The sequence below is a fragment of the Bubalus kerabau genome, chromosome 14 (assembly GCF_029407905.1).
Source record: "Bubalus kerabau isolate K-KA32 ecotype Philippines breed swamp buffalo chromosome 14, PCC_UOA_SB_1v2, whole genome shotgun sequence".
Taxonomy (NCBI): Eukaryota; Metazoa; Chordata; class Mammalia; order Artiodactyla; family Bovidae; genus Bubalus; species Bubalus kerabau.
Genome location: NC_073637.1, coordinates 38,017,310 through 38,036,422, shown reverse-complemented (window position 1 = coordinate 38,036,422; position 19,113 = coordinate 38,017,310). Strand labels below are relative to the sequence as shown.

Sequence of the window (19,113 nt, the reverse complement as noted above, 5' to 3'; positions counted from 1 at the left end):
TTTAACATTTGATTAGAATTAGTTTTCTTTTTGTCTATGGTATAATTACCATCCTTCATCCCAAAGCACTCAGCCAGAGTCTGTTATCTACAAGACCCTTATACTAACAATGTTTTAGAGCAGTGGTCCTCAACCTTTCAGCACCAGGAACCGGTTTCATGGAAGTCAATTTTTCCATGGAGCAGGGAGGGATGGTTTTGGAAAGATTCAAGTATATTACATTTATTTTACACTTTATTTCTATTATTATTATATCAGTTCCACCTCAGATCACCAGGCATTAGATTCCAGAGGTTGGGGACCCCTGCTTTAGAGAATGAAGGAAAACGTGTGGTAGTTCTGGAAGTCAGGGTCAAGACCCAAAGACAGGACAAGAGTAGATGGGGGAGATGCCATCCATAGCATGGATTAACTAGTGACTGAATGTAATTTAAACCCTTTCTCCCCCTAATTTATTCTGGAGGAAGAAGACAACAGTAGGGAACAGCTGTCTACCTAAGCTTGGGTTTCAATTTTGTAAGAATGAGTTGTTACTACGACATTCCTATTAAGTCAGGGATAACAGTCCCCAGTCCCCTGCACCTAGGTGGGCCATGCATGTGACTGGCTGCCATCAGTGGAATACTAGAAGTGTTGTGGTTGTCACAGTTGAGCCAGGCTGTCTAAGAAGTTGATGTCTTTTCAATGCATGCTCACTTTCACCCTCTCTCCATTTGACTGTTATGCAGGTGAGAAATAAACACACATTATGTTTGGCCACTAACAGTTTGGTTCATAACAGGAACTAGCATCATCACAAATTATTCTGAAATGGACACCTTGAAGTGGGTGCTGCATAACAAAAATCTGATTATGTAGTATTGGCCATTGACAAGGAAACAGAGACCAGAGACCTGGAACCCTGTTATGCTGTGGCAAAACTATGCTAACTTAGAGGCCAGATCTATAGCTGTAGAGGATATGGTTGGAAAGAGCCAGAATGCTAGTTAGTATGTGATGGTTGCTCTTCACTGTCTATACCAAGGTATTACAAGATAATGGATGAGCTAATGAAAGAATTGGCTAGTTTGAGAACAGAAATAAGGGCAAATAACCAAATTTCAGAAGTATACGACTACAAAGCTGAAACAATTCACTGCTTCAGGGACTCTAATGGTGAAGAATGACACTGAAAAACACTTTGAATAACACATGTCAGTTAACACTTCCCAGTTAGACAAAGAGAATCAGCCTTGCAGCAAAGATCTGATTAATGAAGTTACCTAAGCACCCACAGGTTTCCTTGGTGACTCAGAAAGTAAAGAATCTGCCTGCAATGCAGGAGACCAGGGTTCGATCCCTGGATGGGAAGATCCCCTGGAGGAGGAAATTGCAACCCACTCCAGTATTCTTGCCTGGAGAATTCCATGGACAGTGAAGCCTGGCAGGCTACAGTCCATGGGGTTGCAGAGCGAACACAACTGAGTGACTAACACAAACATAAGGACCCAAGCCTGTTGCTTCAGATGACCCTAAAATAACCACGTGAGACACAGTGGGGTTGAGACATGAGCAAAGAAATGAGGCAAGTTCAAGAATTATAAATAGGAAAGAACTTACGTGGTAGTTAGTGGTGTAACTGACAGCAAATAGATAAGAAAGCTATGAAGACTTTGAGGGAATTTTATTGTCAAAGAAATTAGGAGGCTAGTTCCTAGTGACAATAAAACAACCTCAAAACATCCAAACTTATACCAGTAAGAAATGGGCTAAGAAAGTATTGGCTTGGCCAAAAAGTTCATTCTAGGCTGTTACCTCTCCCTAAAGTGTTGTCCATCTGCCTCTTTTGAGCCTGGAGAGTGCTTACTCATCTCTTAAAAATTAGCTTAGATGTCACGTCAACTCTTAAGTCTTGTCTGACACTCCCATGTAAAAAATGAAACTCTCATAGTTATGATCAGATTAGTCAGCCTCACATATTGTAGCTACTATTAGCTTGTTTCTAGAGCCTAGAAATACACAGGGTTGAATTTTTTCTGTTTATTTTGTTTATTATGTAGTCCTCCAAACTTAACTTCTTACTAAAAACTTAGTGGAGTCTGATTTTTCAAAATAGCTTAACTATGCATTAGAATTGGAGTGGCTCCTGTCAATGGGAGAATATAGTTATCATCAGTGTTGCTAAATGGGATTAATACAATCTTTTGGGACAACTCTTCCAAACTGTTAAGTAGTTGGATGACAAGGCCCAGGAATGCAAGAAATTCAATGTGGGTAGAAATTCGGTGTTCTCCATTATTTTACATTTTCATCAGACACTTACATAAATGAAAAACTTGCTTATTATTATTTGACTAGATTCTAACCTTGCTGAATACAAAATATTTTTCCATAGGAATGTTTTAATGATGTAACTACCATATTTAGAACTTCACCAGGATCTGCTCACCATTTTGAAAAGTCACATCATCCACTATAATGCTGCTCATATCAACTGATTCCCTGATACAGGACACCCACATCTGTTTGCAATGGCAGCTGTCACACTCAATGAAGATATTTACTTCATTTTTATCTCAAAATGCCAAATTTCCAAAAGTATCACTAATATTCAGTTGGATATTTTCTCTGAAATCCAAATTTATGCACTTGTAAGTAGCAAGCATCTGACTGCTTTATGACACCTTTTAGTGCAGTATACTAAGCGTATACATATTGATAGACTTGAAATTTGCATAAGCTGCTTTCCTTTTATTTTTTCTATTACAGATAGAAATTTATATTGATTTTTAAGACATTAAACATGTGTAGGTACGTTATACGATCTGTAAATATCATTCCAGGAAAGTAAAAGGGGCATTACCAAATATTACTTGCTATAAAGGGGACATTGGGTATGATGGAGTAGAGAATCATGATCACATACATCTATGAATTCAAAGAAATCATATATATACATACATTTTTTTACTCTGGGGATGCTCCTGTCAGGCAGCTACTCAACTGAACTGCCATCCTGCTCCACCAATAGCTTTTATGACATTTTGTTATGACTTATATGTCTACATGTGTAGGCTGTGTATGATGTCTTTTACTCATATTTATGTCTCCAACACCTAACTTAGGACTTGACACAGAGAAGGGGCTCACTAGATAACTTAAGGATGAAATAACAAATGAAAATCTTGAGAAGTATGTAGTCCTTGGCTCTCTGCATAGAACTCTGAATCAATTATTCAACATTTTGCCTATACCAATAGTATCAAGTGTTCCTCATTCTGCCTAATGTTGAAGTCAGTTACATACAATTCTCTCAATTTTCTCTCCTCCTTGTGGGTCCAGTCAGTACTGTTTTACTCTGTATCCTAAAAGAACCCTGCACAGAAGCAGCAGTCCATAAATAATATTTAAATTTAATTATTCCCTGGGAATATCCCTATATATAATGGCTGCATTTTTAGTACTAACAGTACTATACTTCAGGTACATTATTGATTAAATGGTATTTGTAGATTGATCTGGAGACCAAAGCATCATCTAAAGTACTGTTTGTATCAATGTATTACAAGTTTCAAAAAAAACCAAACTTTTAAGATCAACTTTTAAGCTCCAAGCCAATTGTAGGTTAGAATTATCTATTCAGTGGGGCTGGGTGGGTCTATGAGACCTAACATCTATGAGAAAAATAAAAATGCCATTCAGTCATGATGATGTATCTAAATATTTGATTGTATGGCATCCTGCAGGCAATATTTAGCCATTTTATCTTCCAAATTTAATCCAGATGGTATTTTTCACATAAAAAGACACAGTGGATATTTAGAAAGAGATTTAAATGTTATAAAAACTTTTCTTGATGAAAATCTCATTAATTTATGATTTGATTTGTGCTTTTCTGGTTTTATTACAGTTATTTATCACTTAACAAAATAAATGCACTCTAGACAATATAGTAGAAAGCAAATCTATCAAGTGACTATATTCCAGTTTCTATCAATATATTAAGGGAACATTTTACAGAAGAAAAAGTAGGGACATAGAAAATTGTATTCAAAATAAAATTAAAAAAAATAAAATAAAATGCTAGAATAAAAGAATATTAACTTGGTTAAAAAAAAAGAAACTTGTATTCAAAACTAACAATTTCTTTTCAATATATGAATATATAATTATAAAAATAAAGTAAAAATATTTACAATACTATACTCAAAATAATTCACTTAAAAAAACCTAAAACTAAAAATAAACTATCAGTAGAAACTGAACAGTCAGATTAACTGTCTCAGCCAGCGTTAGTCTCTATGGTCACTATAAGGGCAGTACTTCCTAATGTTTAAGCATTAATTCTGAGAAAATTCTACTCATCTTTTTAAAATCAGCCTCTAAACTACCTTCTTATTTCAAATTCATAATGAAAGTTTCGGATTTTTTTCCTATTTAAAATGAAGTCCCTACTTTTAGTATTTTCCAAGCATCCTTTGTCATAATAACTACAGTAGTCTTTAATGGGAGCATATAGCTCCAAACACGGAGAAGGCAATGGCACCCCACTCCAGTACTCTTGCCTGGAAAATCCCATGGACGGAGGAGCCTGGTAGGCTGCAGTCCATGGGGTCGCTAAGAGTCGGACACGACTGAGCGACTTCACTTTCACTTTTCACTTTCATGCATTGGAGGAGGAAACGGCAACCCACTCCAGTGTTCTTGCCTGGAGAATCCCAGGGACGGGGGAGCCTGGTGGGCTGCCATTTATGGGGTTGCACAGAGTCGGACACGACTGAAGCGACTTAGCAGCAACAGCAGCAGCTCCAAATAAATCTAGGGGCTGCAAACATCTTTTCTCATTCTGCCAGTGATCACACTTCTTAATAAGTAATATCATAGTGGTTAAGTGAAGCCAGAATGCTTGGGTTCAAGCTTGACTGTATCATTGACTTCCTATGTGACTTTAAATCAGAAAAGTCTCTGTAATTTAACTTTTTGTCTATATAATAAAGCATATTAGTGATAGCTGGCTCATAGGGTGGTTGTGAGAATTAAAATATTTAGTATTTATAAAACACTTAAAAGTGTTTGGCTCAACTGTGTGTTATAAAGATAATAATGAAAATAAAATAATTTTATTGATGTAAATAAAATAATGTTATTTATATTTTATTTAAATATTTATATATATTAAATATATTAAAATTTTAATATATTTATATAAAATAATAATGCTTTAATTTCTATTTTAAATTTTTAATAAAAGTTATTATTATAATATTACTATTATTTTCAGTAATTCCCCAATGCATAGACTGAAACAAATTTTCATGATCCTCTTCCTAAATTTGCCTTAATTAACTTATTAAGTGTGAAATCGTGAAATGTATCTCTATATGAAACAGATCCCTGATTTTGAATTCTACCTACAATTCTTCAATTATTTATTCAAGTTTTACTATCTGTACTATAAAAAACCCTTGAGGAGAAGGGACTATGTCTTCCATCTCTTTTGCGTTCATTATATTGTAATCTCCTTATATATACCTGAAAGTGTTAGTCACTCAGTCAAGTCCAACTCTTTGTGACCGCATGAACTGTAGCCCACCAGGCTCCTCTGTCCATGGAATTCTCCAGGCAAGAATACTGGAGTGGGTTGCCATTTCCTTCTCCAGGGGATCTTCCTGACCCAGGGATTGAACCCAAATCTCCCACATTGCAGGCAGACTCTTTACTGATTGAGCTACCAGGGAAGACCTAATACATGCATACCTAATGAATATTAAATAAATTAATGAATGAGTTAGTGACTGGATACATGGCATTAAGTCCGACGGCATAGATTGGTACATTTACACCTACGGAACAGGAAATTTCCCCTTAAAGATAACACAGTAGGATTTGGCTTACACAAGCCAAGGAGCCCCAAGTTTTACACTCTTGACTTTTTGCCAGAAAACCTGGATTTTTGGTGAAGAGTTAGTGGAAATATATATATTAGAATCTCAAGGAGGAAACAAGCAAAGAACCAGACAGAATGGGCTACAGATTCCAAGTACAACGATACTTGTAGTATATGACTAAACATTTTAAGGCTGTGCTGCTTTATAAAATATATCACTTCAGGAGTAATGAGGACACAAACTCTTACCTCAAAAAATTCTTTGAACTTAAAATATATCACATATAATGCATGTACACTCCTCACACCTCTGAAGCCCTTATGAAAATAATAAGCATCAGAGTTTTATGTAAAATCCACTTGACAAATATAGGCAAATCTCAAATAATATTACATTCTGAAGTAAATGTAAAGTCTTATCTTTATATATTTATCTTAAAATGTTCATGAGGAGATGCCCTATCAACTTTTATGATACATACACACACAAATATATATACACACATACATATACATATTACAAAAGTAAACAAAGTACTGATAAAAACTGGAAATCTACAAGATAATTCCATTCTGATCCAATGCATTTTTGCTTGATAAATTATAAGGAAGTAATCAGTTCCTTGAAATTGTCTATCTCTTAGAGAGACTAATTCCTAAGAAGTGTATATATATGTGTGTATATATATATATATATACACACACACATATATGCATATATATATACATACATGCATATATATATACACACATACACCGGTCTCTTTGAACACCATTCCAAAATGCCGGATATAAGTTCAAGAAAAAAATTTTCAATGCTTAAAGACTATTTTCCACAGATACACAGGCAGATATGTAAGAAACCTAGACAGATATGATACGCTCTTAAAGTTGCCAACACTGTGACTGAAAGCCTGCCTATCTTTTCATTTTATTTCTCTAGCAGACAGACTTACTTTCGTTACCATACTGGAAATGACAAGGACAAGTTCATGTTCACAGCTGCTCCAAGGCATCAGCAAGGAAAACTTAAAAGCCAAACAGAGAAGACCAGCCAAAGTAGTAATTTTCACTAATCTCATCTGAATATTCAGCAAACATGTATGCCTGGAAAACTCAACTGTGGGATTTGAAGACAAGTGAGACTGAAAATAGTTTCAACAGATGCATGGATTGATTCTATTTAGAAAAACACAGGAGAAAAAGAAAAGAAACACTAGAATTGTCAAAGGGGCAGGCAATGAAGTTGTTCTCTGGAAGTGGTGTGTGTATCTGTGTATGAGAGAGGTTGGGGAACACTAACATGGAGAGGGCAAGGTGAAGGTTAAAAGGAGGAAGAACACAAAGAGAACTGCCAAGTGATTCACTCCTTTCTCCAAGAGTCTGAGTTGTGCCAGAAAAGAAAAAGAAGTGCATTAGACACAATTTTATTTGTGATAAACAATTGGCCTGAACCTGACAGCATGAGGGAGGGGAGTAGAATGTTTACGTGGTGGAGGCTTGATAAATCTTTTAGGTGATGAGGTTACTTTTCATTCATTGGGGGAAAAGGTGTTGATACACCGTGTCTTCCAAATTCTCAGAAACCCTATGCAGCCACACAAGTAATCACGTATTTATGCCTTACATTAAGACCACCACCTCTGGTAGCAATTAAATGAATAGACACACCAAATGCATAGACATACCAAATTACTGAACTAAGTTCTGATTAATTTAAGAACCAAGAACTCTTTAGTCTAGATGTCTGTAGAGCTTGTTCATGTATGACAAGTAAGCTTTGTACAACTTTATATTTACTGACACACACACCCCTCTAAAGAGTGAAATAAAGTAAAACTTCATTCTATACCTACCTAAATTTTTGACTGTTACACTTTTTCAAAACCCTTCCTGTAAATTATTCAATACTGACAGACTTTAGATTTTTGACTAGAATTTCTCTTTCTCTTGTTCTATGAAATGTGATTATCTCAATTGATGCTTTTTGATAAATAAACCAAGAGACCTCTGTCCCACACAATACTACACATTTAAAAACAATAATAAATCCTGGTTTTCCCTTTGAGCTGAGCTTTAAAATATCAGATCCCCCTCAAAATTCCAAACCCCATCAATGCAAACACAGAAATGTGAAATGTTATTTAACATATTGACATTATTGCATAACTTGATTCGAAGGGATGCTGAACCTGCATGAAACGAACCCAAGGTCTCTCTGTGTATGCTAAATTTTTCAGTGTAATCTATTATTATAACACTTGTGCAGTTATAAATGATCCCTACATGGCATGTCTTTGCATACTGCACACTGCCAATTTTTATGAATGAATACACAAAAATGCTCATAATTCGAGAAAATGGATGGCAGCATACTATTTTGAAAATGGTCATTAAGCACTGGAAGCAAAGGATGAGACAAATGGTCAAGTGTCTTTTGGTGCCATGCAGGGCAGCTGTATTCCCGAGTTCCCTAGCAGAGTGTGTTGGAAACAGCCATGAAGCTCTTTCCTTAGAGACTCATTCTGTCTCTCAGAAACCGTGAGCTACAGAACGGAGACCTTGCGTCGCTCGGAGAACAGAATGTATGCACGTCCCTGTGTTCTGAGGACTGTTCATACATCAGAGACATCACACTCCCCGAATCCGGTCCCACAAGTGTGTGCATGTGAGTGTGGCATTTATCAACAAACGAACAGAAGGCAAGGAGAGCTCATCGCCTAGAAATAACATCTCCCATCCCTTCCCAGGCAGCCAGCTGGGAAGCTTTTCGGGGGCTAACACTTGAGCGCCTTCCCCACGGGGATGGAGCCTTGCATTTAATAACCCTCTAGGGCTAAGACAGCTTTGTGTGTAAGTCCACTCGGTGCCATATGGCAGTTTCCAATTCCTTTAGCAACTCAATTCTAGCTAGACTGCCCGCAATGATTCATTCTTAAAGGAAGACCCCTTGGGGCTCAGTAATACCCCCTCCACTTACCTAGCTCCCACCGACCCCGCTCGGCAGGCGGCTCGGGCTCCACAAAGAGCTGTGGGATTCCCCGCTCCCTCCGGGGCTCCTCTCCCCGCGACGGTCCCCTTCGCCAATGATCTGTCGCTGGAAATCCCCCTCCCCTCCACGGAGAGGAGGGTCTCCCCGGCTGGCTGGAGCTCTTGCCTTTTTTTTTTTTTTTTTTTTTTCCACCCTCTCTTTACATGCCTGACTCTGGTTCACGATCTCTAGTAGGAAGGCTCAACGGAGAGGCGGCGGGAGGAAGGAAGCTAAGGCATCCTTAAAAAGAACAATAATCTTCAGAGATCTTCACCCCCTTCCCCATCGCGGGTCCCCATTCCCCTGCCGCCGCCGGCGGCGCCCAGACCAGAGAGGGCTGGGATAGAAAAGGAAAAAAAATCGAGCCGGGCTCAGCTCGCCGCGCGGAAGGAGCCGGGAAGGCGAGCGGCTCCAGCCGGGGGAGTTGTCGCTCGCTCGGGCTGCCCGCGGCGCGGCGGCCGGCGGGGGCGCAGGGCGGTGGGTGCTTGGTGGGTGTGTGTCTGTGGCGGAGCCGGGGAGAGGCTGGGCGCGGGAGGCGAGGCGGGGCGCTCGGGGGCGCCGGCTCGGGCGCGCACACCCGCCCGCGGCCACCCCGCCTCGCGCTCCGCCTCCTCCCGCGCTCCGCGCGCCCGCGGACTGGAGCGGCGGCCGCCGCCGCCGCCGCCTTCTCCTCCTCTTCCTGGGCGCCCGCAGCTCTCGAGGTTGGCGGCGGGCCCGGGTGGTTCGGTGCGGCTGGCGGGGTACCGCCGGGGACACCCGGGCTTGGCCAGGCGGCGCGGGAGCGGTGCGCTCGAGCAGGGACAGCGCCGGGGTGTTCGGGGCGCGGCCCCGGGGCGCCGGCGGGAGGGCACCGCCCACACCTCGGCGGGCGCCTCCCACACCCCTCGCGCGCCCGCCGCTCCCGGCTGCCCCGGGCGGGCTCCACACCCACCTGCTTCCCTCCGCGGCTCCGGCTCCGCTGAGCCGGAGGGTCCGCGGCCCCGCGGGCGCCGCGCGCGGGGCGGCGGGGAAAGCCCGGGGCGCCCCGGCCGGGATGCGCTTGGAGGCTTCGCGGGATTCCCTGGACCCCTCTGTTCTCGGCCGCGGAGCTATCCCCCCGCCCTCCCCACACGCCCCTGACCCTGGCCCGCTGCTCGACCCCGGGGGACTGGGGAGAGGAGAGCCAGCTCCTGAGTGATGACCCCGAGTATCCCCAGGGAAGGAGCGCGCGGGTAACGAGGAGCGCAGAGAGGCTCCGACTTTCCTCCGAGCTCCTCCAGCTCTATTTGGGGGCCGACGCCAGCTCCATAATCCCCGCTTTCCCGGGTTTGAGGGAAAAGCCTGGTGGGTGGGAGCCGTAACTCGGACTACCCACAGGGGCGCTATTCATACCCTGACTTGCTTTCTCTTGCCCGCTCGCCCTGCCGTTTAGAGAACGGTGCCAAGTTCCTCCTTGGAGAGGCAGCCAGATGGACACCCAGAACTTTCCCTATCTTCGTGTCGAGGTAAAGACGGGATAACTTGAGTAACAACTTCACTGGGCTCTCTGGGTTCCCGACCCATGAGACCCTCAACAAGCACGGGGTAGAGACAGCCTCCTTAGTTACAGGGGCTTTCACAAAACAAAGTAGCTTGAAACACCCCTTTACCAAGAATGCAGGCCGTGACAGTGTATTTAGAGTTGGGACTCCTGAGTTTCTTTAGGCCAAGAAAGACGACTATTGAAGAAGGTCCGTGTTGATGTTTGGTAGAAACCAATTCAATACTGTAAAACAGTTATCCTTCAATTAAAAAAAAAAAAAATTTAAAGGTCCAAATGTACCCAGGTTTAAAGGCAGCTCACTTAATCCTTGCTTCTCTCTTAGCCTTCATATACACTGGAATGCTCCATCATCTATCATTCTCTACACTTTGACTTCCCACATGTCCACAGGCCTTACCTTAGGTGCTTTTTTCGACATGCCAGATGTTGGGCAGGATGTTTAATATATAAATTGGCCTTCTGCATGCCATCACCCTAAGCCCAGGACCTATCCTGGTCCACTACTGTTCTCAGGGTTTCTCAAGTAGGAACCCTAGGAAGAGGAGATCCCCAGACCTTTATTCTCAGCCCTGACCTAGTCCCAAGCTTCAGCCCCCCATTTCCAGGGACCTGAAGGATGTCCATTCCCATACCTCCAATCTTTCCAGTCTCCTATACACAATTCCTACAGATTACTCTGCCCCAACCACAACCCTGACCATATCATTTCCCTGGTCACAAATGTTCCCTGGCTTCTCCATTCCCTACCAACCAGTGTCTGCACACTTATGTGCCATTTCACACCAGAGTTCCTCCTGGCATGTTCCCTCCCCGTCTCAAGTCCAAATCATTGCAGCAATTCAAGGCCCAAGTCAAACTCTGCCTCCTCCGTGATCCCTTCCTTATGAGGGACATAGCCCTAGGGCTTCCCAGGTGGCGCTAGTGTTAAGAACCGACCTGCCAATGTAGGAGACCTAAGAAAGGTGGGTTCCATTCGTGGGTTGGGAAGATCCCCTGGAGGAGGATATGGCAACCCACCCCAGTATCTTTGCTTGGAGAATCCCATGGACAGAGGAGCCTAGCGGGCTACAGTACATGGGGTTGCAAAGAGTCCGACATGACTGAAACGACATAGCATGCATACATGAGATAGCCTTATCTCTTTAAAGAAATAGCACCTTCTGCTTCTTACAGAGTATATGTGTTTCCTGTATACAAGTCTTACCAATTTAAAGGTTTATTCAGGGTAGAGTCCATATCACTTTGTTTGCATTCTTTATGTATAATCCAAAGCCACACATATAAGAGATACCTATTCGTCCAACAAATATTTATTTTTCAATTTTTCTCAGATCAGATCAGATCAGTCACTCAGTCGTGTCCAACTCTTTGCGACCCCATGAATCACAGCACGCCAGGCCTCCCTGTCCATCACCAACTCCCAGAGTTCACTCAGACTCATGTCCATCGAGTCAGTGATGCCATCCAGCCATCTCATTATCTGTCCTCCCCTTCTCCTCCTGCCCCCAATCCCTCCCAGCATCAGAGTCTTTTCCAATGAGTCAACTCTTCGCATGAGGTGGCCAAAGTACTGGAGTTTCAGCTTCAGCATCATTCACTCCAAAGAAATCCCAAGGCTGATCTCCTTCAGAATGGACTGGTTGGATCTCCTTGCAGTCCAAGGGACTCTCAAGAGTCTTCTCCAACACCACAGTTCAAAAGCATCAATTCTTCGGCGCTCAGCCTTCTTCACAGTCCAACTCTCACATCCATACATGACCACAGGAAAAACCATAGCTTTGACTAGACGGACGTTTGTTGGCAAATTAATGTCTCTGCTTTTGAATATGCTATCTAGGTTGGTCATAACCTTCCTTCCAAGGAGTAAGTGTCTTTTAATTTCATGGCTGCAGTCACCATCTGTAGTGATTTTGGAGCCCAGAAAAATAAAGTCTGACACTGTTTCCACTGTTTCCCATCTATTTCCCATGAAGTGGTGGGACCGGATGCCATGATCTTCGTTTTCTGAATGTTGAGCTTTAAGCCAACTTTTTCACTCCCCTCTTTCACTTTCATCAAGAGGCTTTTGAGTTCCTCTTCAGTTTCTGCCATAAGGGTGGTGTCATCTGCATATCTGAGGTTATTGACATTTCTCCCAGCAATCTTGATTCCAGCTTGTGTTTCTTCCAGCCCAGCGTTTCTCATGATGTACTCTGCATATAAGCTAAATAAACAGGGTGACAACATACAGCCTTGACGAACTCCTTTTCCTATTTGGAACCAGTCTGTTGTTCCATGTCCAGTTCTAACTGTTGCTTCCTGACCTGCATACAAATTTCTCAAGAGGCAGGTCAGGTGGTCTGGTATTCCCATCTCTTTCAGAATTGTCCACAGTTTATTGTGATCCACACAGTCAAAGGCTTTGGCATAGTCAATAAAGCAGAAATAGATGTTTTTCTGGAACTCTCTTGCTTTTTCCATGATCCAGCGGATGTTGGCAATTTGACCTCTGGTTCCTCTGCCTTTTCTAAAACCAGCTTGAACATCAGGAAGTTCACGGTTCAAGTATTGGTGAAGCCTGGCTTGGAGAATTTTGAGCATTACTTTACTAGCGTGTGAGATGAGTGCAATTGTGTGGTAGTTTGAGCATTCTTTGGCATTGCCTTTCTTTGGGATGGGAATGAAAACTGACCTTTTCCAGTCCTGTGGCCACTGCTGAGTTTTCCAAATTTGCTGGCATATTGAGTGCAGCACTTTCACAGCATCATCTTTCAGGATTTGGAATAGCTCAACTAGAATTCCATCACCTCCACTAGCTTTGTTCATAGTGATGCTTTCTAAGGCCCACTTGACTTCACATTCCAGGATGTCTGGCTCTAGGTCAGTGATCACACCATCGTGATTATTTGGGACATGAAGATCTTTTTTGTACAGTTCTTCTGTGTATTCTTGCCATCTCTTCTTAATATCTTCTGCTTCTGTTAGGTCCATACCATTTCTGTCCTTTATCGAGCTCATCTTTGCATGAAATGTTCCTTTGGTATCTCTGATTTTCTTGAAGAGATCCCTAGTCTTTCCCATTCTGTTGTTTTCCTCTATTTCTTTGCATTGATCGCTAAAGAAGGCTTTCTTATCTATTCTTGCTATTCTTTGGAACCCTGCATTCAGATGCTTATATCTTCCCTTTTCTCCTTCGCTTTTCGCTTCTCTTCTTTTCACAGCTATTTGTAAGGCCTCCCCAGACAGCCATTTTGCTTTTTTGCATTTCTTTTGTATGTCTCCTGTACAATGTCACGAACCTCATTCCATAGTTCATCAGGCACTCTATCTATCAGGTCTAGGCCCTTAAATCTATTTCTCACTTCCACTGTACAATCATAAGGGATTTGATTTAGGTCATACCTGAATGCTCTAGTGGTTTTCCCTACTTTCTTCAATTTCAGTCTGAAGTTGGCAATAAGGAGTTCATGGTCTGAGCCACAGTCAGCTCCCGGTCTTATTTTGCTGACTGTATAGAGCTTCTCCATCTTTGGCTGCAAAGAATACAATCAATATGATTTCGGTGTTGACCATCTGGTAATGGCCATGTATAGAGTCTTCTCTTGTGTTGTTGGAAGAGGGTGTTTGCTATGACCAGTGCATTTTCTTGGCAAAACTCTATTAGTCTTTGCCCTGCTTCATTCCGTATTCCAAGGCCAAATTTGTCTGTTACTCCAGGTGTTTATTGACTTCCTACTTTTGCATTCCAGTCCCCTATAATGAAAAGGACATCTTTTTGGGGTGTTAGTTCTAAAAGGTCTTTAGGTCTTCATAGAACCATTCAACTTGAGCTTCTTCAGCGTTACTGGTTGGGGCATAGACTTGGATTACTGTGATACTGAATGGTTTGCCTTGGAAACGAACAGAGATCATTCTGTCGTTTTTGAGATTGCATCCAAGTACTGCATTTCGGACTCTTTTGTTGACCGTGATGGCCACTCCATTTCTTCTGAGGGATTCCTGCCCGCAGTAGTAGATATAATGGTCATCTGAGTTAAATTCACCCATTCCAGTCCATTTCAGTTCGCTGATTCCTAGAATGTTGACATTCACTCTTGCCATTTCTTGTTTGACCACTTCCAATTTGCCTTGATTCATGGACCTGACATTCCAGGTTCCTATGCAATATTGCTCTTTACAGCATCGGACCTTGCTTCGTCACCAGTCACATCCACAGCTGGGTGTTGTTTTTGCTTTGGCTCCATCCCTTCATTCTTTCTGGAGTTATTTCTCCATTGATCTCCAGTAGCATATTGGGCACCTACTGATCTGGGGAGTTTCTCTTTCAGTATCCTATCATTTTGCCTTTTCATTCTGTTCATGGGGTTCTCAAGGCAAGAATACTGAAGTGGTTTACCATTCCCTTCTCCAGTGGACCACATTCTGTCAAATCTCTCCACCATGACCCACCCGTCTTGGGTTGCCCCACGGGCTTGGCTTAGTTTCATTGAGTTAGACAAGGCTGTGGTCCTAGTGTGATTAGATTGACTAGTTTTCTGTGAGTATGGTTTCAGTGTGTTTGCCCTCTGATGCCCTCTTGCAACACCTACCGTCTTACTTGGGCTTCTCTTACCTTGGGCATGGGGTATCTCTTCATGGCTGCTCCAGCAAAGCACAGCCATTGCTCCTTACCTTGATTGAGGGGTATCTCCTCACTGCCGCCCTTCCTGACCTTCAGTGTGGGATAGCTCCTCTAGGCCGTCCTGTGCCCGCACAGCCACGGCTCCTTGGACGTGGGGTTGGTTGTTAAATGAGTGAAGTATGCAAAATCTTTTGCCCAGAAACATTGCTTGATTCATTTTGAGGATGTGCCTAAATATAAGTGGTGTGATCTTTCATAAGTTTTATAGATGATGAAAATCCCCTTACCTTACTAGTCCCACATTAATACCACTGATCACCTTCAATGAGAATTTAATTATTTGGCAAGTGTTTGTAAAAAAAAAAAAAATTTTTTTTTCCCTTAAGTTTCCATTAGGGTTCAGAAATCTGAATCCATTTTCCTACTAAGCTGTCACTGATCAAGAGAACATATTATCTACTGGGTGAAACACACTGCTGCTATCCCCATTAATGAGAAGTAGTACGCTTCCCATGTGGTGCTAGTGATAAAGAATCTGCCTACAATGCAGATTAGAGGAAAGAGACCGGGTTCCATCCCTGAGTCGGAAAGATCCCCTGGAGTAGGGCATGGCGACCCACTTCAGAATTCTTGCCTGGAGAATCCCTAATGAGAGAGGAGCCTAGTGGGCTACAGTCCATTGGGTCACAAAGAGCTGGACAGGACTGAAGCAACTTAGCAGGCGTGCAGGATGCTAGAAGTAATTATTACCCATCATGTTCAAGTCTTGTCTGTAACCATGCAATCACATGGAAAAACAAACTTTGGAAATAAAATCTAATTCCACATACAAAATTACTTGTAGTTCAAATGAATTACAGAGAACAACTCTTAGTATACAGGTTTTTTAAAAATAGCTGACTTCTCAATATGCATAGCTTGAATTCTAGATGGCTGCAAAACCTCTTGTGTTGATCATCACCATGTGACTTCACTGCCTTAGTGTGTATCATTTTGTATTTTTGTAGTTACTCTCCAAAAAAAAGATGAAAAGGATCTAGCTGAAAAGTCAGACATGTTTTCACAGTAGTCCTTAAGTCAGGGGTCCCCAGCCTCCAGGGATCTAATGCCTGATGATCTGAGCAAGAGCTGATGTAATAGTAATAGAAATAAAGTATACAATAAGTATAATTCACTTGAATCATCCCCACACCATCCCTCCTAGACCCCCTCATCCCGTCCCTCACTCTCCGTGTGTGGAAAAATTGTCTTCCACAAAACTGATTCCTGGTGCTAAAAAAGGTTGGAGACTACTTCCGTAAACTATCTTATTTTAACCTTTATTGATATTTATGAACATGTTCCTATTGCTTGTATTTCAATTTCTCACATTTATCATAAGATTTGATGAAATTGTATTAAAAGTAAAGAGGAGAGATATCTGTTTAAAATGTCAGACTGCTTTTCTCATAATACTTGGTGAAAAAAAATCACTTCAATTTAAGTTTAACCTGAAATACTCTTATGTGTTACCATTAGATCAATTTAGATGAAGAATTCATTTCCTCATAAATCTGTGCTGGTGATATTGGAAAATTTATGTATATAACACAATATCAAGAAAAGTAGGTTTTTGGTATTTTTTGTTGAATACGGTATTTGAAAAATATTTAATCTGAATAACATCATTACTGACTACATTTTAACCTATCAAACTGAAATTTTCATTGGCAAGTTGACTTACAGAAAGAGTCTGTATAGATAAGAATAAAGGCTGAAGAATGAACATATTTTAAAATGTTAAAAGCAGAAAGGTAAGAATTTCCAGGTTTTTGGAGACTAAATAATTAGAATTTGATTTAAATTTATTAAAGAATTTAAATGGAAATATGTTTATGACATGTGAGTAAAATCAAGGCAAAACAAAATCAAGTTTAAAAGAAGAGACTTTAAGAATGATATAAACCCCACTGAAGGAAAAAATACACAAATACAAATGTAAATGTGTGTGTGTGTGTGTATGCGCATAAATTCTGGAAGGATGTGCATTAATAACTAAAAGAGCTGTCTTCAGAAGTTGAGAAGCATGTTTTGTTTTATTTGGTATAACACCTTTATACCAAAAGATAGGTGCAAATTTATTTTCTTTAAACATCAGCACCATTATACACCAAATATGTACCTAGATCAGTACTGTACTTTTTAATGGGGAAAATACTGCTATGGTGCTCCTTATCATACAAGAAAACCAGCACTCAGGGGTGATTAGAATTTATCACATTATTACATCTAAAGTGCCTTCTTTTTCGTGGCAAACTAAAAATGTTGGAAAACTGGTCAATTTAGAGTAACAGAATCCTAGCAGCCACTGAAATCCTACACTCACACATGACATTGAAGGCTTGAAAAATAAATGAACTGCTTATGTGTTCTTCACTGAGGAGCTACATACTAGCTTACTGATTCTTTTGAATTTAGTTAACACAGATTTGACTGTCCTTTGAAGATTTAAAGTAAGAGATAAGCTCCGATATGACTGTACTTGTTGTTTTTGTTTTGTTTTGTTTTTACAGTTCTTATAGTGAGCATGAACTTTTGGGAAAATGTTAAGTGTTTAAACACCACTTTTTTTTGCTATATAGTACCTGAAACATATGTGCAGTGTTTGAATCCATCCTTGGAGCTACTTCTTAACGTCATTAGTATCTAAGCAACCTAGTTAGTTCTTAGGAATCCATGAAATTGAGGGTAAAGAATTTCTGGGGCCAGTTAACTGGAAATTCTAAAAATATGCCAGATAAAAAATATTTAATCATGTTTTTCCAGGACATGGTAGAACCGGGTCAGATTCCTGGCCGAATCTGAACCCATCTCTGTTACATATTTGGGCTTCATTAACAATAGGTCAGTTTTACTAAGACATTGCAACATGTCAGGCATTACATTCTTTACAGGTATTGGCTAATTTAATCCTGATTATGCCTTTTGAGGTAGATACTATTATTATTATTATTTCAGTTACTAAACAGAGTAAGTGAATCAGAGAAAATTTAAATTATTTGTCCAAGATCACACTGTCAAAATTAGAATTTGACCTAAGATAGTGTGATCTTCGGAGAAGGCAATGGCACCCCACTCCAGTACTCTTGCCTGGAAAATCCCATGGATGGAGGAGCCTGATAGGCTGCAGTCCGTGGGGTCGCTAAGAATCAGACACGACTGAGAGACTTCACTTTCACTTTTCACTTTCATGCATTGGAGAAGGAAATGGCAACCCACTCCAGTGTTCTTGCCTGGAGAGTCCCAGGGATGGGGGAGCCTTATGGGCTGCCGTCTATGGGGTCACACAGAGTCAGACACGACTGAAGCAACTTAGCAGCAGCAGTGTGATCTTAAAATTCTAGGCTATTTCCCTTTATCTTACTCTACAATGATAACATCTTCCTTCTTGTTTCACAGGTTGTCTCAAGTTCATGTGGGAAATAGCGTATCAGATATTATTGTTAATTTTTAGGATGAAAATCTGGTTAATATAAATGTAGACGTTGACAAGCACAATCTACAAAAAGGAGAGAAAAGGAAAAGAAATAACCTATTGGTGGTCCTCAAAGGGGATGGAGGTAGGACATGCATCTTTTGTCTTTCTAGTAGACTGATGCCGATTCAGCCCCACCACTCGCTAGTTGTCTTCATGACATTTGTCTGAGATTTGATGTGCCAAGGTGGGACACGTTTGGGATGAGTCATGTTGCCATGAACTAGGATGAAGGCTTTCAGGCTCGCATAGAGGTTATCTGTGTGGATCACGATCCACGCAGACGGACAGAACAGCTCCAGATTGTGAACTGGCACAGTGGATCAGAAAGCTTCTGGGGCTCTTAGAATAATCTGGGCTTTGGGTAAGTAGCCAATGGATAATCTCTTGTAGAAAAAATACAACCGATCACAAGTGAAAGAACCCTCTTAGCAAATACAAGGACACTATTCTTGGTCCCAGACTTTACATTATTATAAGCAAAAAGATAGATACAATGATAGAACATGTCCCTTCTGGCTAAGTAAGGACTTTGTCTCTCAGAAGCCAAGATCACAGCCATGGCAAGCAGAGTTAAATT

The 19,113-nt window shown here is 41.2% G+C and overlaps 2 protein-coding genes across 2 annotated transcripts in view; both read right to left on the bottom strand.

The window, feature by feature from the left end:
- Positions 1-8,974, bottom strand: part of KCNB2 (potassium voltage-gated channel subfamily B member 2) — a 459,327-nt gene extending 450,353 nt beyond the window's left edge. Inside the window, exon 1 of the mRNA XM_055546257.1 lies at positions 8,847-8,974. The gene's annotated coding sequence lies outside the window, so the exon portion shown is untranslated. The remainder of the gene's footprint in view (positions 1-8,846) is intronic.
- Positions 8,975-9,138: 164 nt separating this feature from the next.
- LOC129626900 (basic proline-rich protein-like) lies at positions 9,139-10,837 on the bottom strand. Its single transcript, XM_055546390.1, has 2 exons — positions 10,817-10,837; positions 9,139-10,158 (listed from the first exon to the last, which is right to left on the bottom strand). The coding sequence occupies exons 1-2, from the start codon at positions 10,835-10,837 to the stop codon at positions 9,139-9,141; spliced, it is 1,041 nt and encodes a 346-aa protein (XP_055402365.1).
- Positions 10,838-19,113: the final 8,276 nt, after the last annotated feature.

What these genes read in the sequence shown, in the direction of transcription:
- LOC129626900 (XM_055546390.1), bottom strand. Translation starts at nt 10,837, where the DNA reads ATGTCGAAAAAAGCACCTAAG. An exon ending in TGTCGAAAAAAGCACCTAAG is followed by an intron (nt 10,159 to 10,816) that starts GTAAGGCCTGTG and finishes GCCCCCAAATAG; the next exon opens with AGCTGGAGGAGCTCGGAGGA.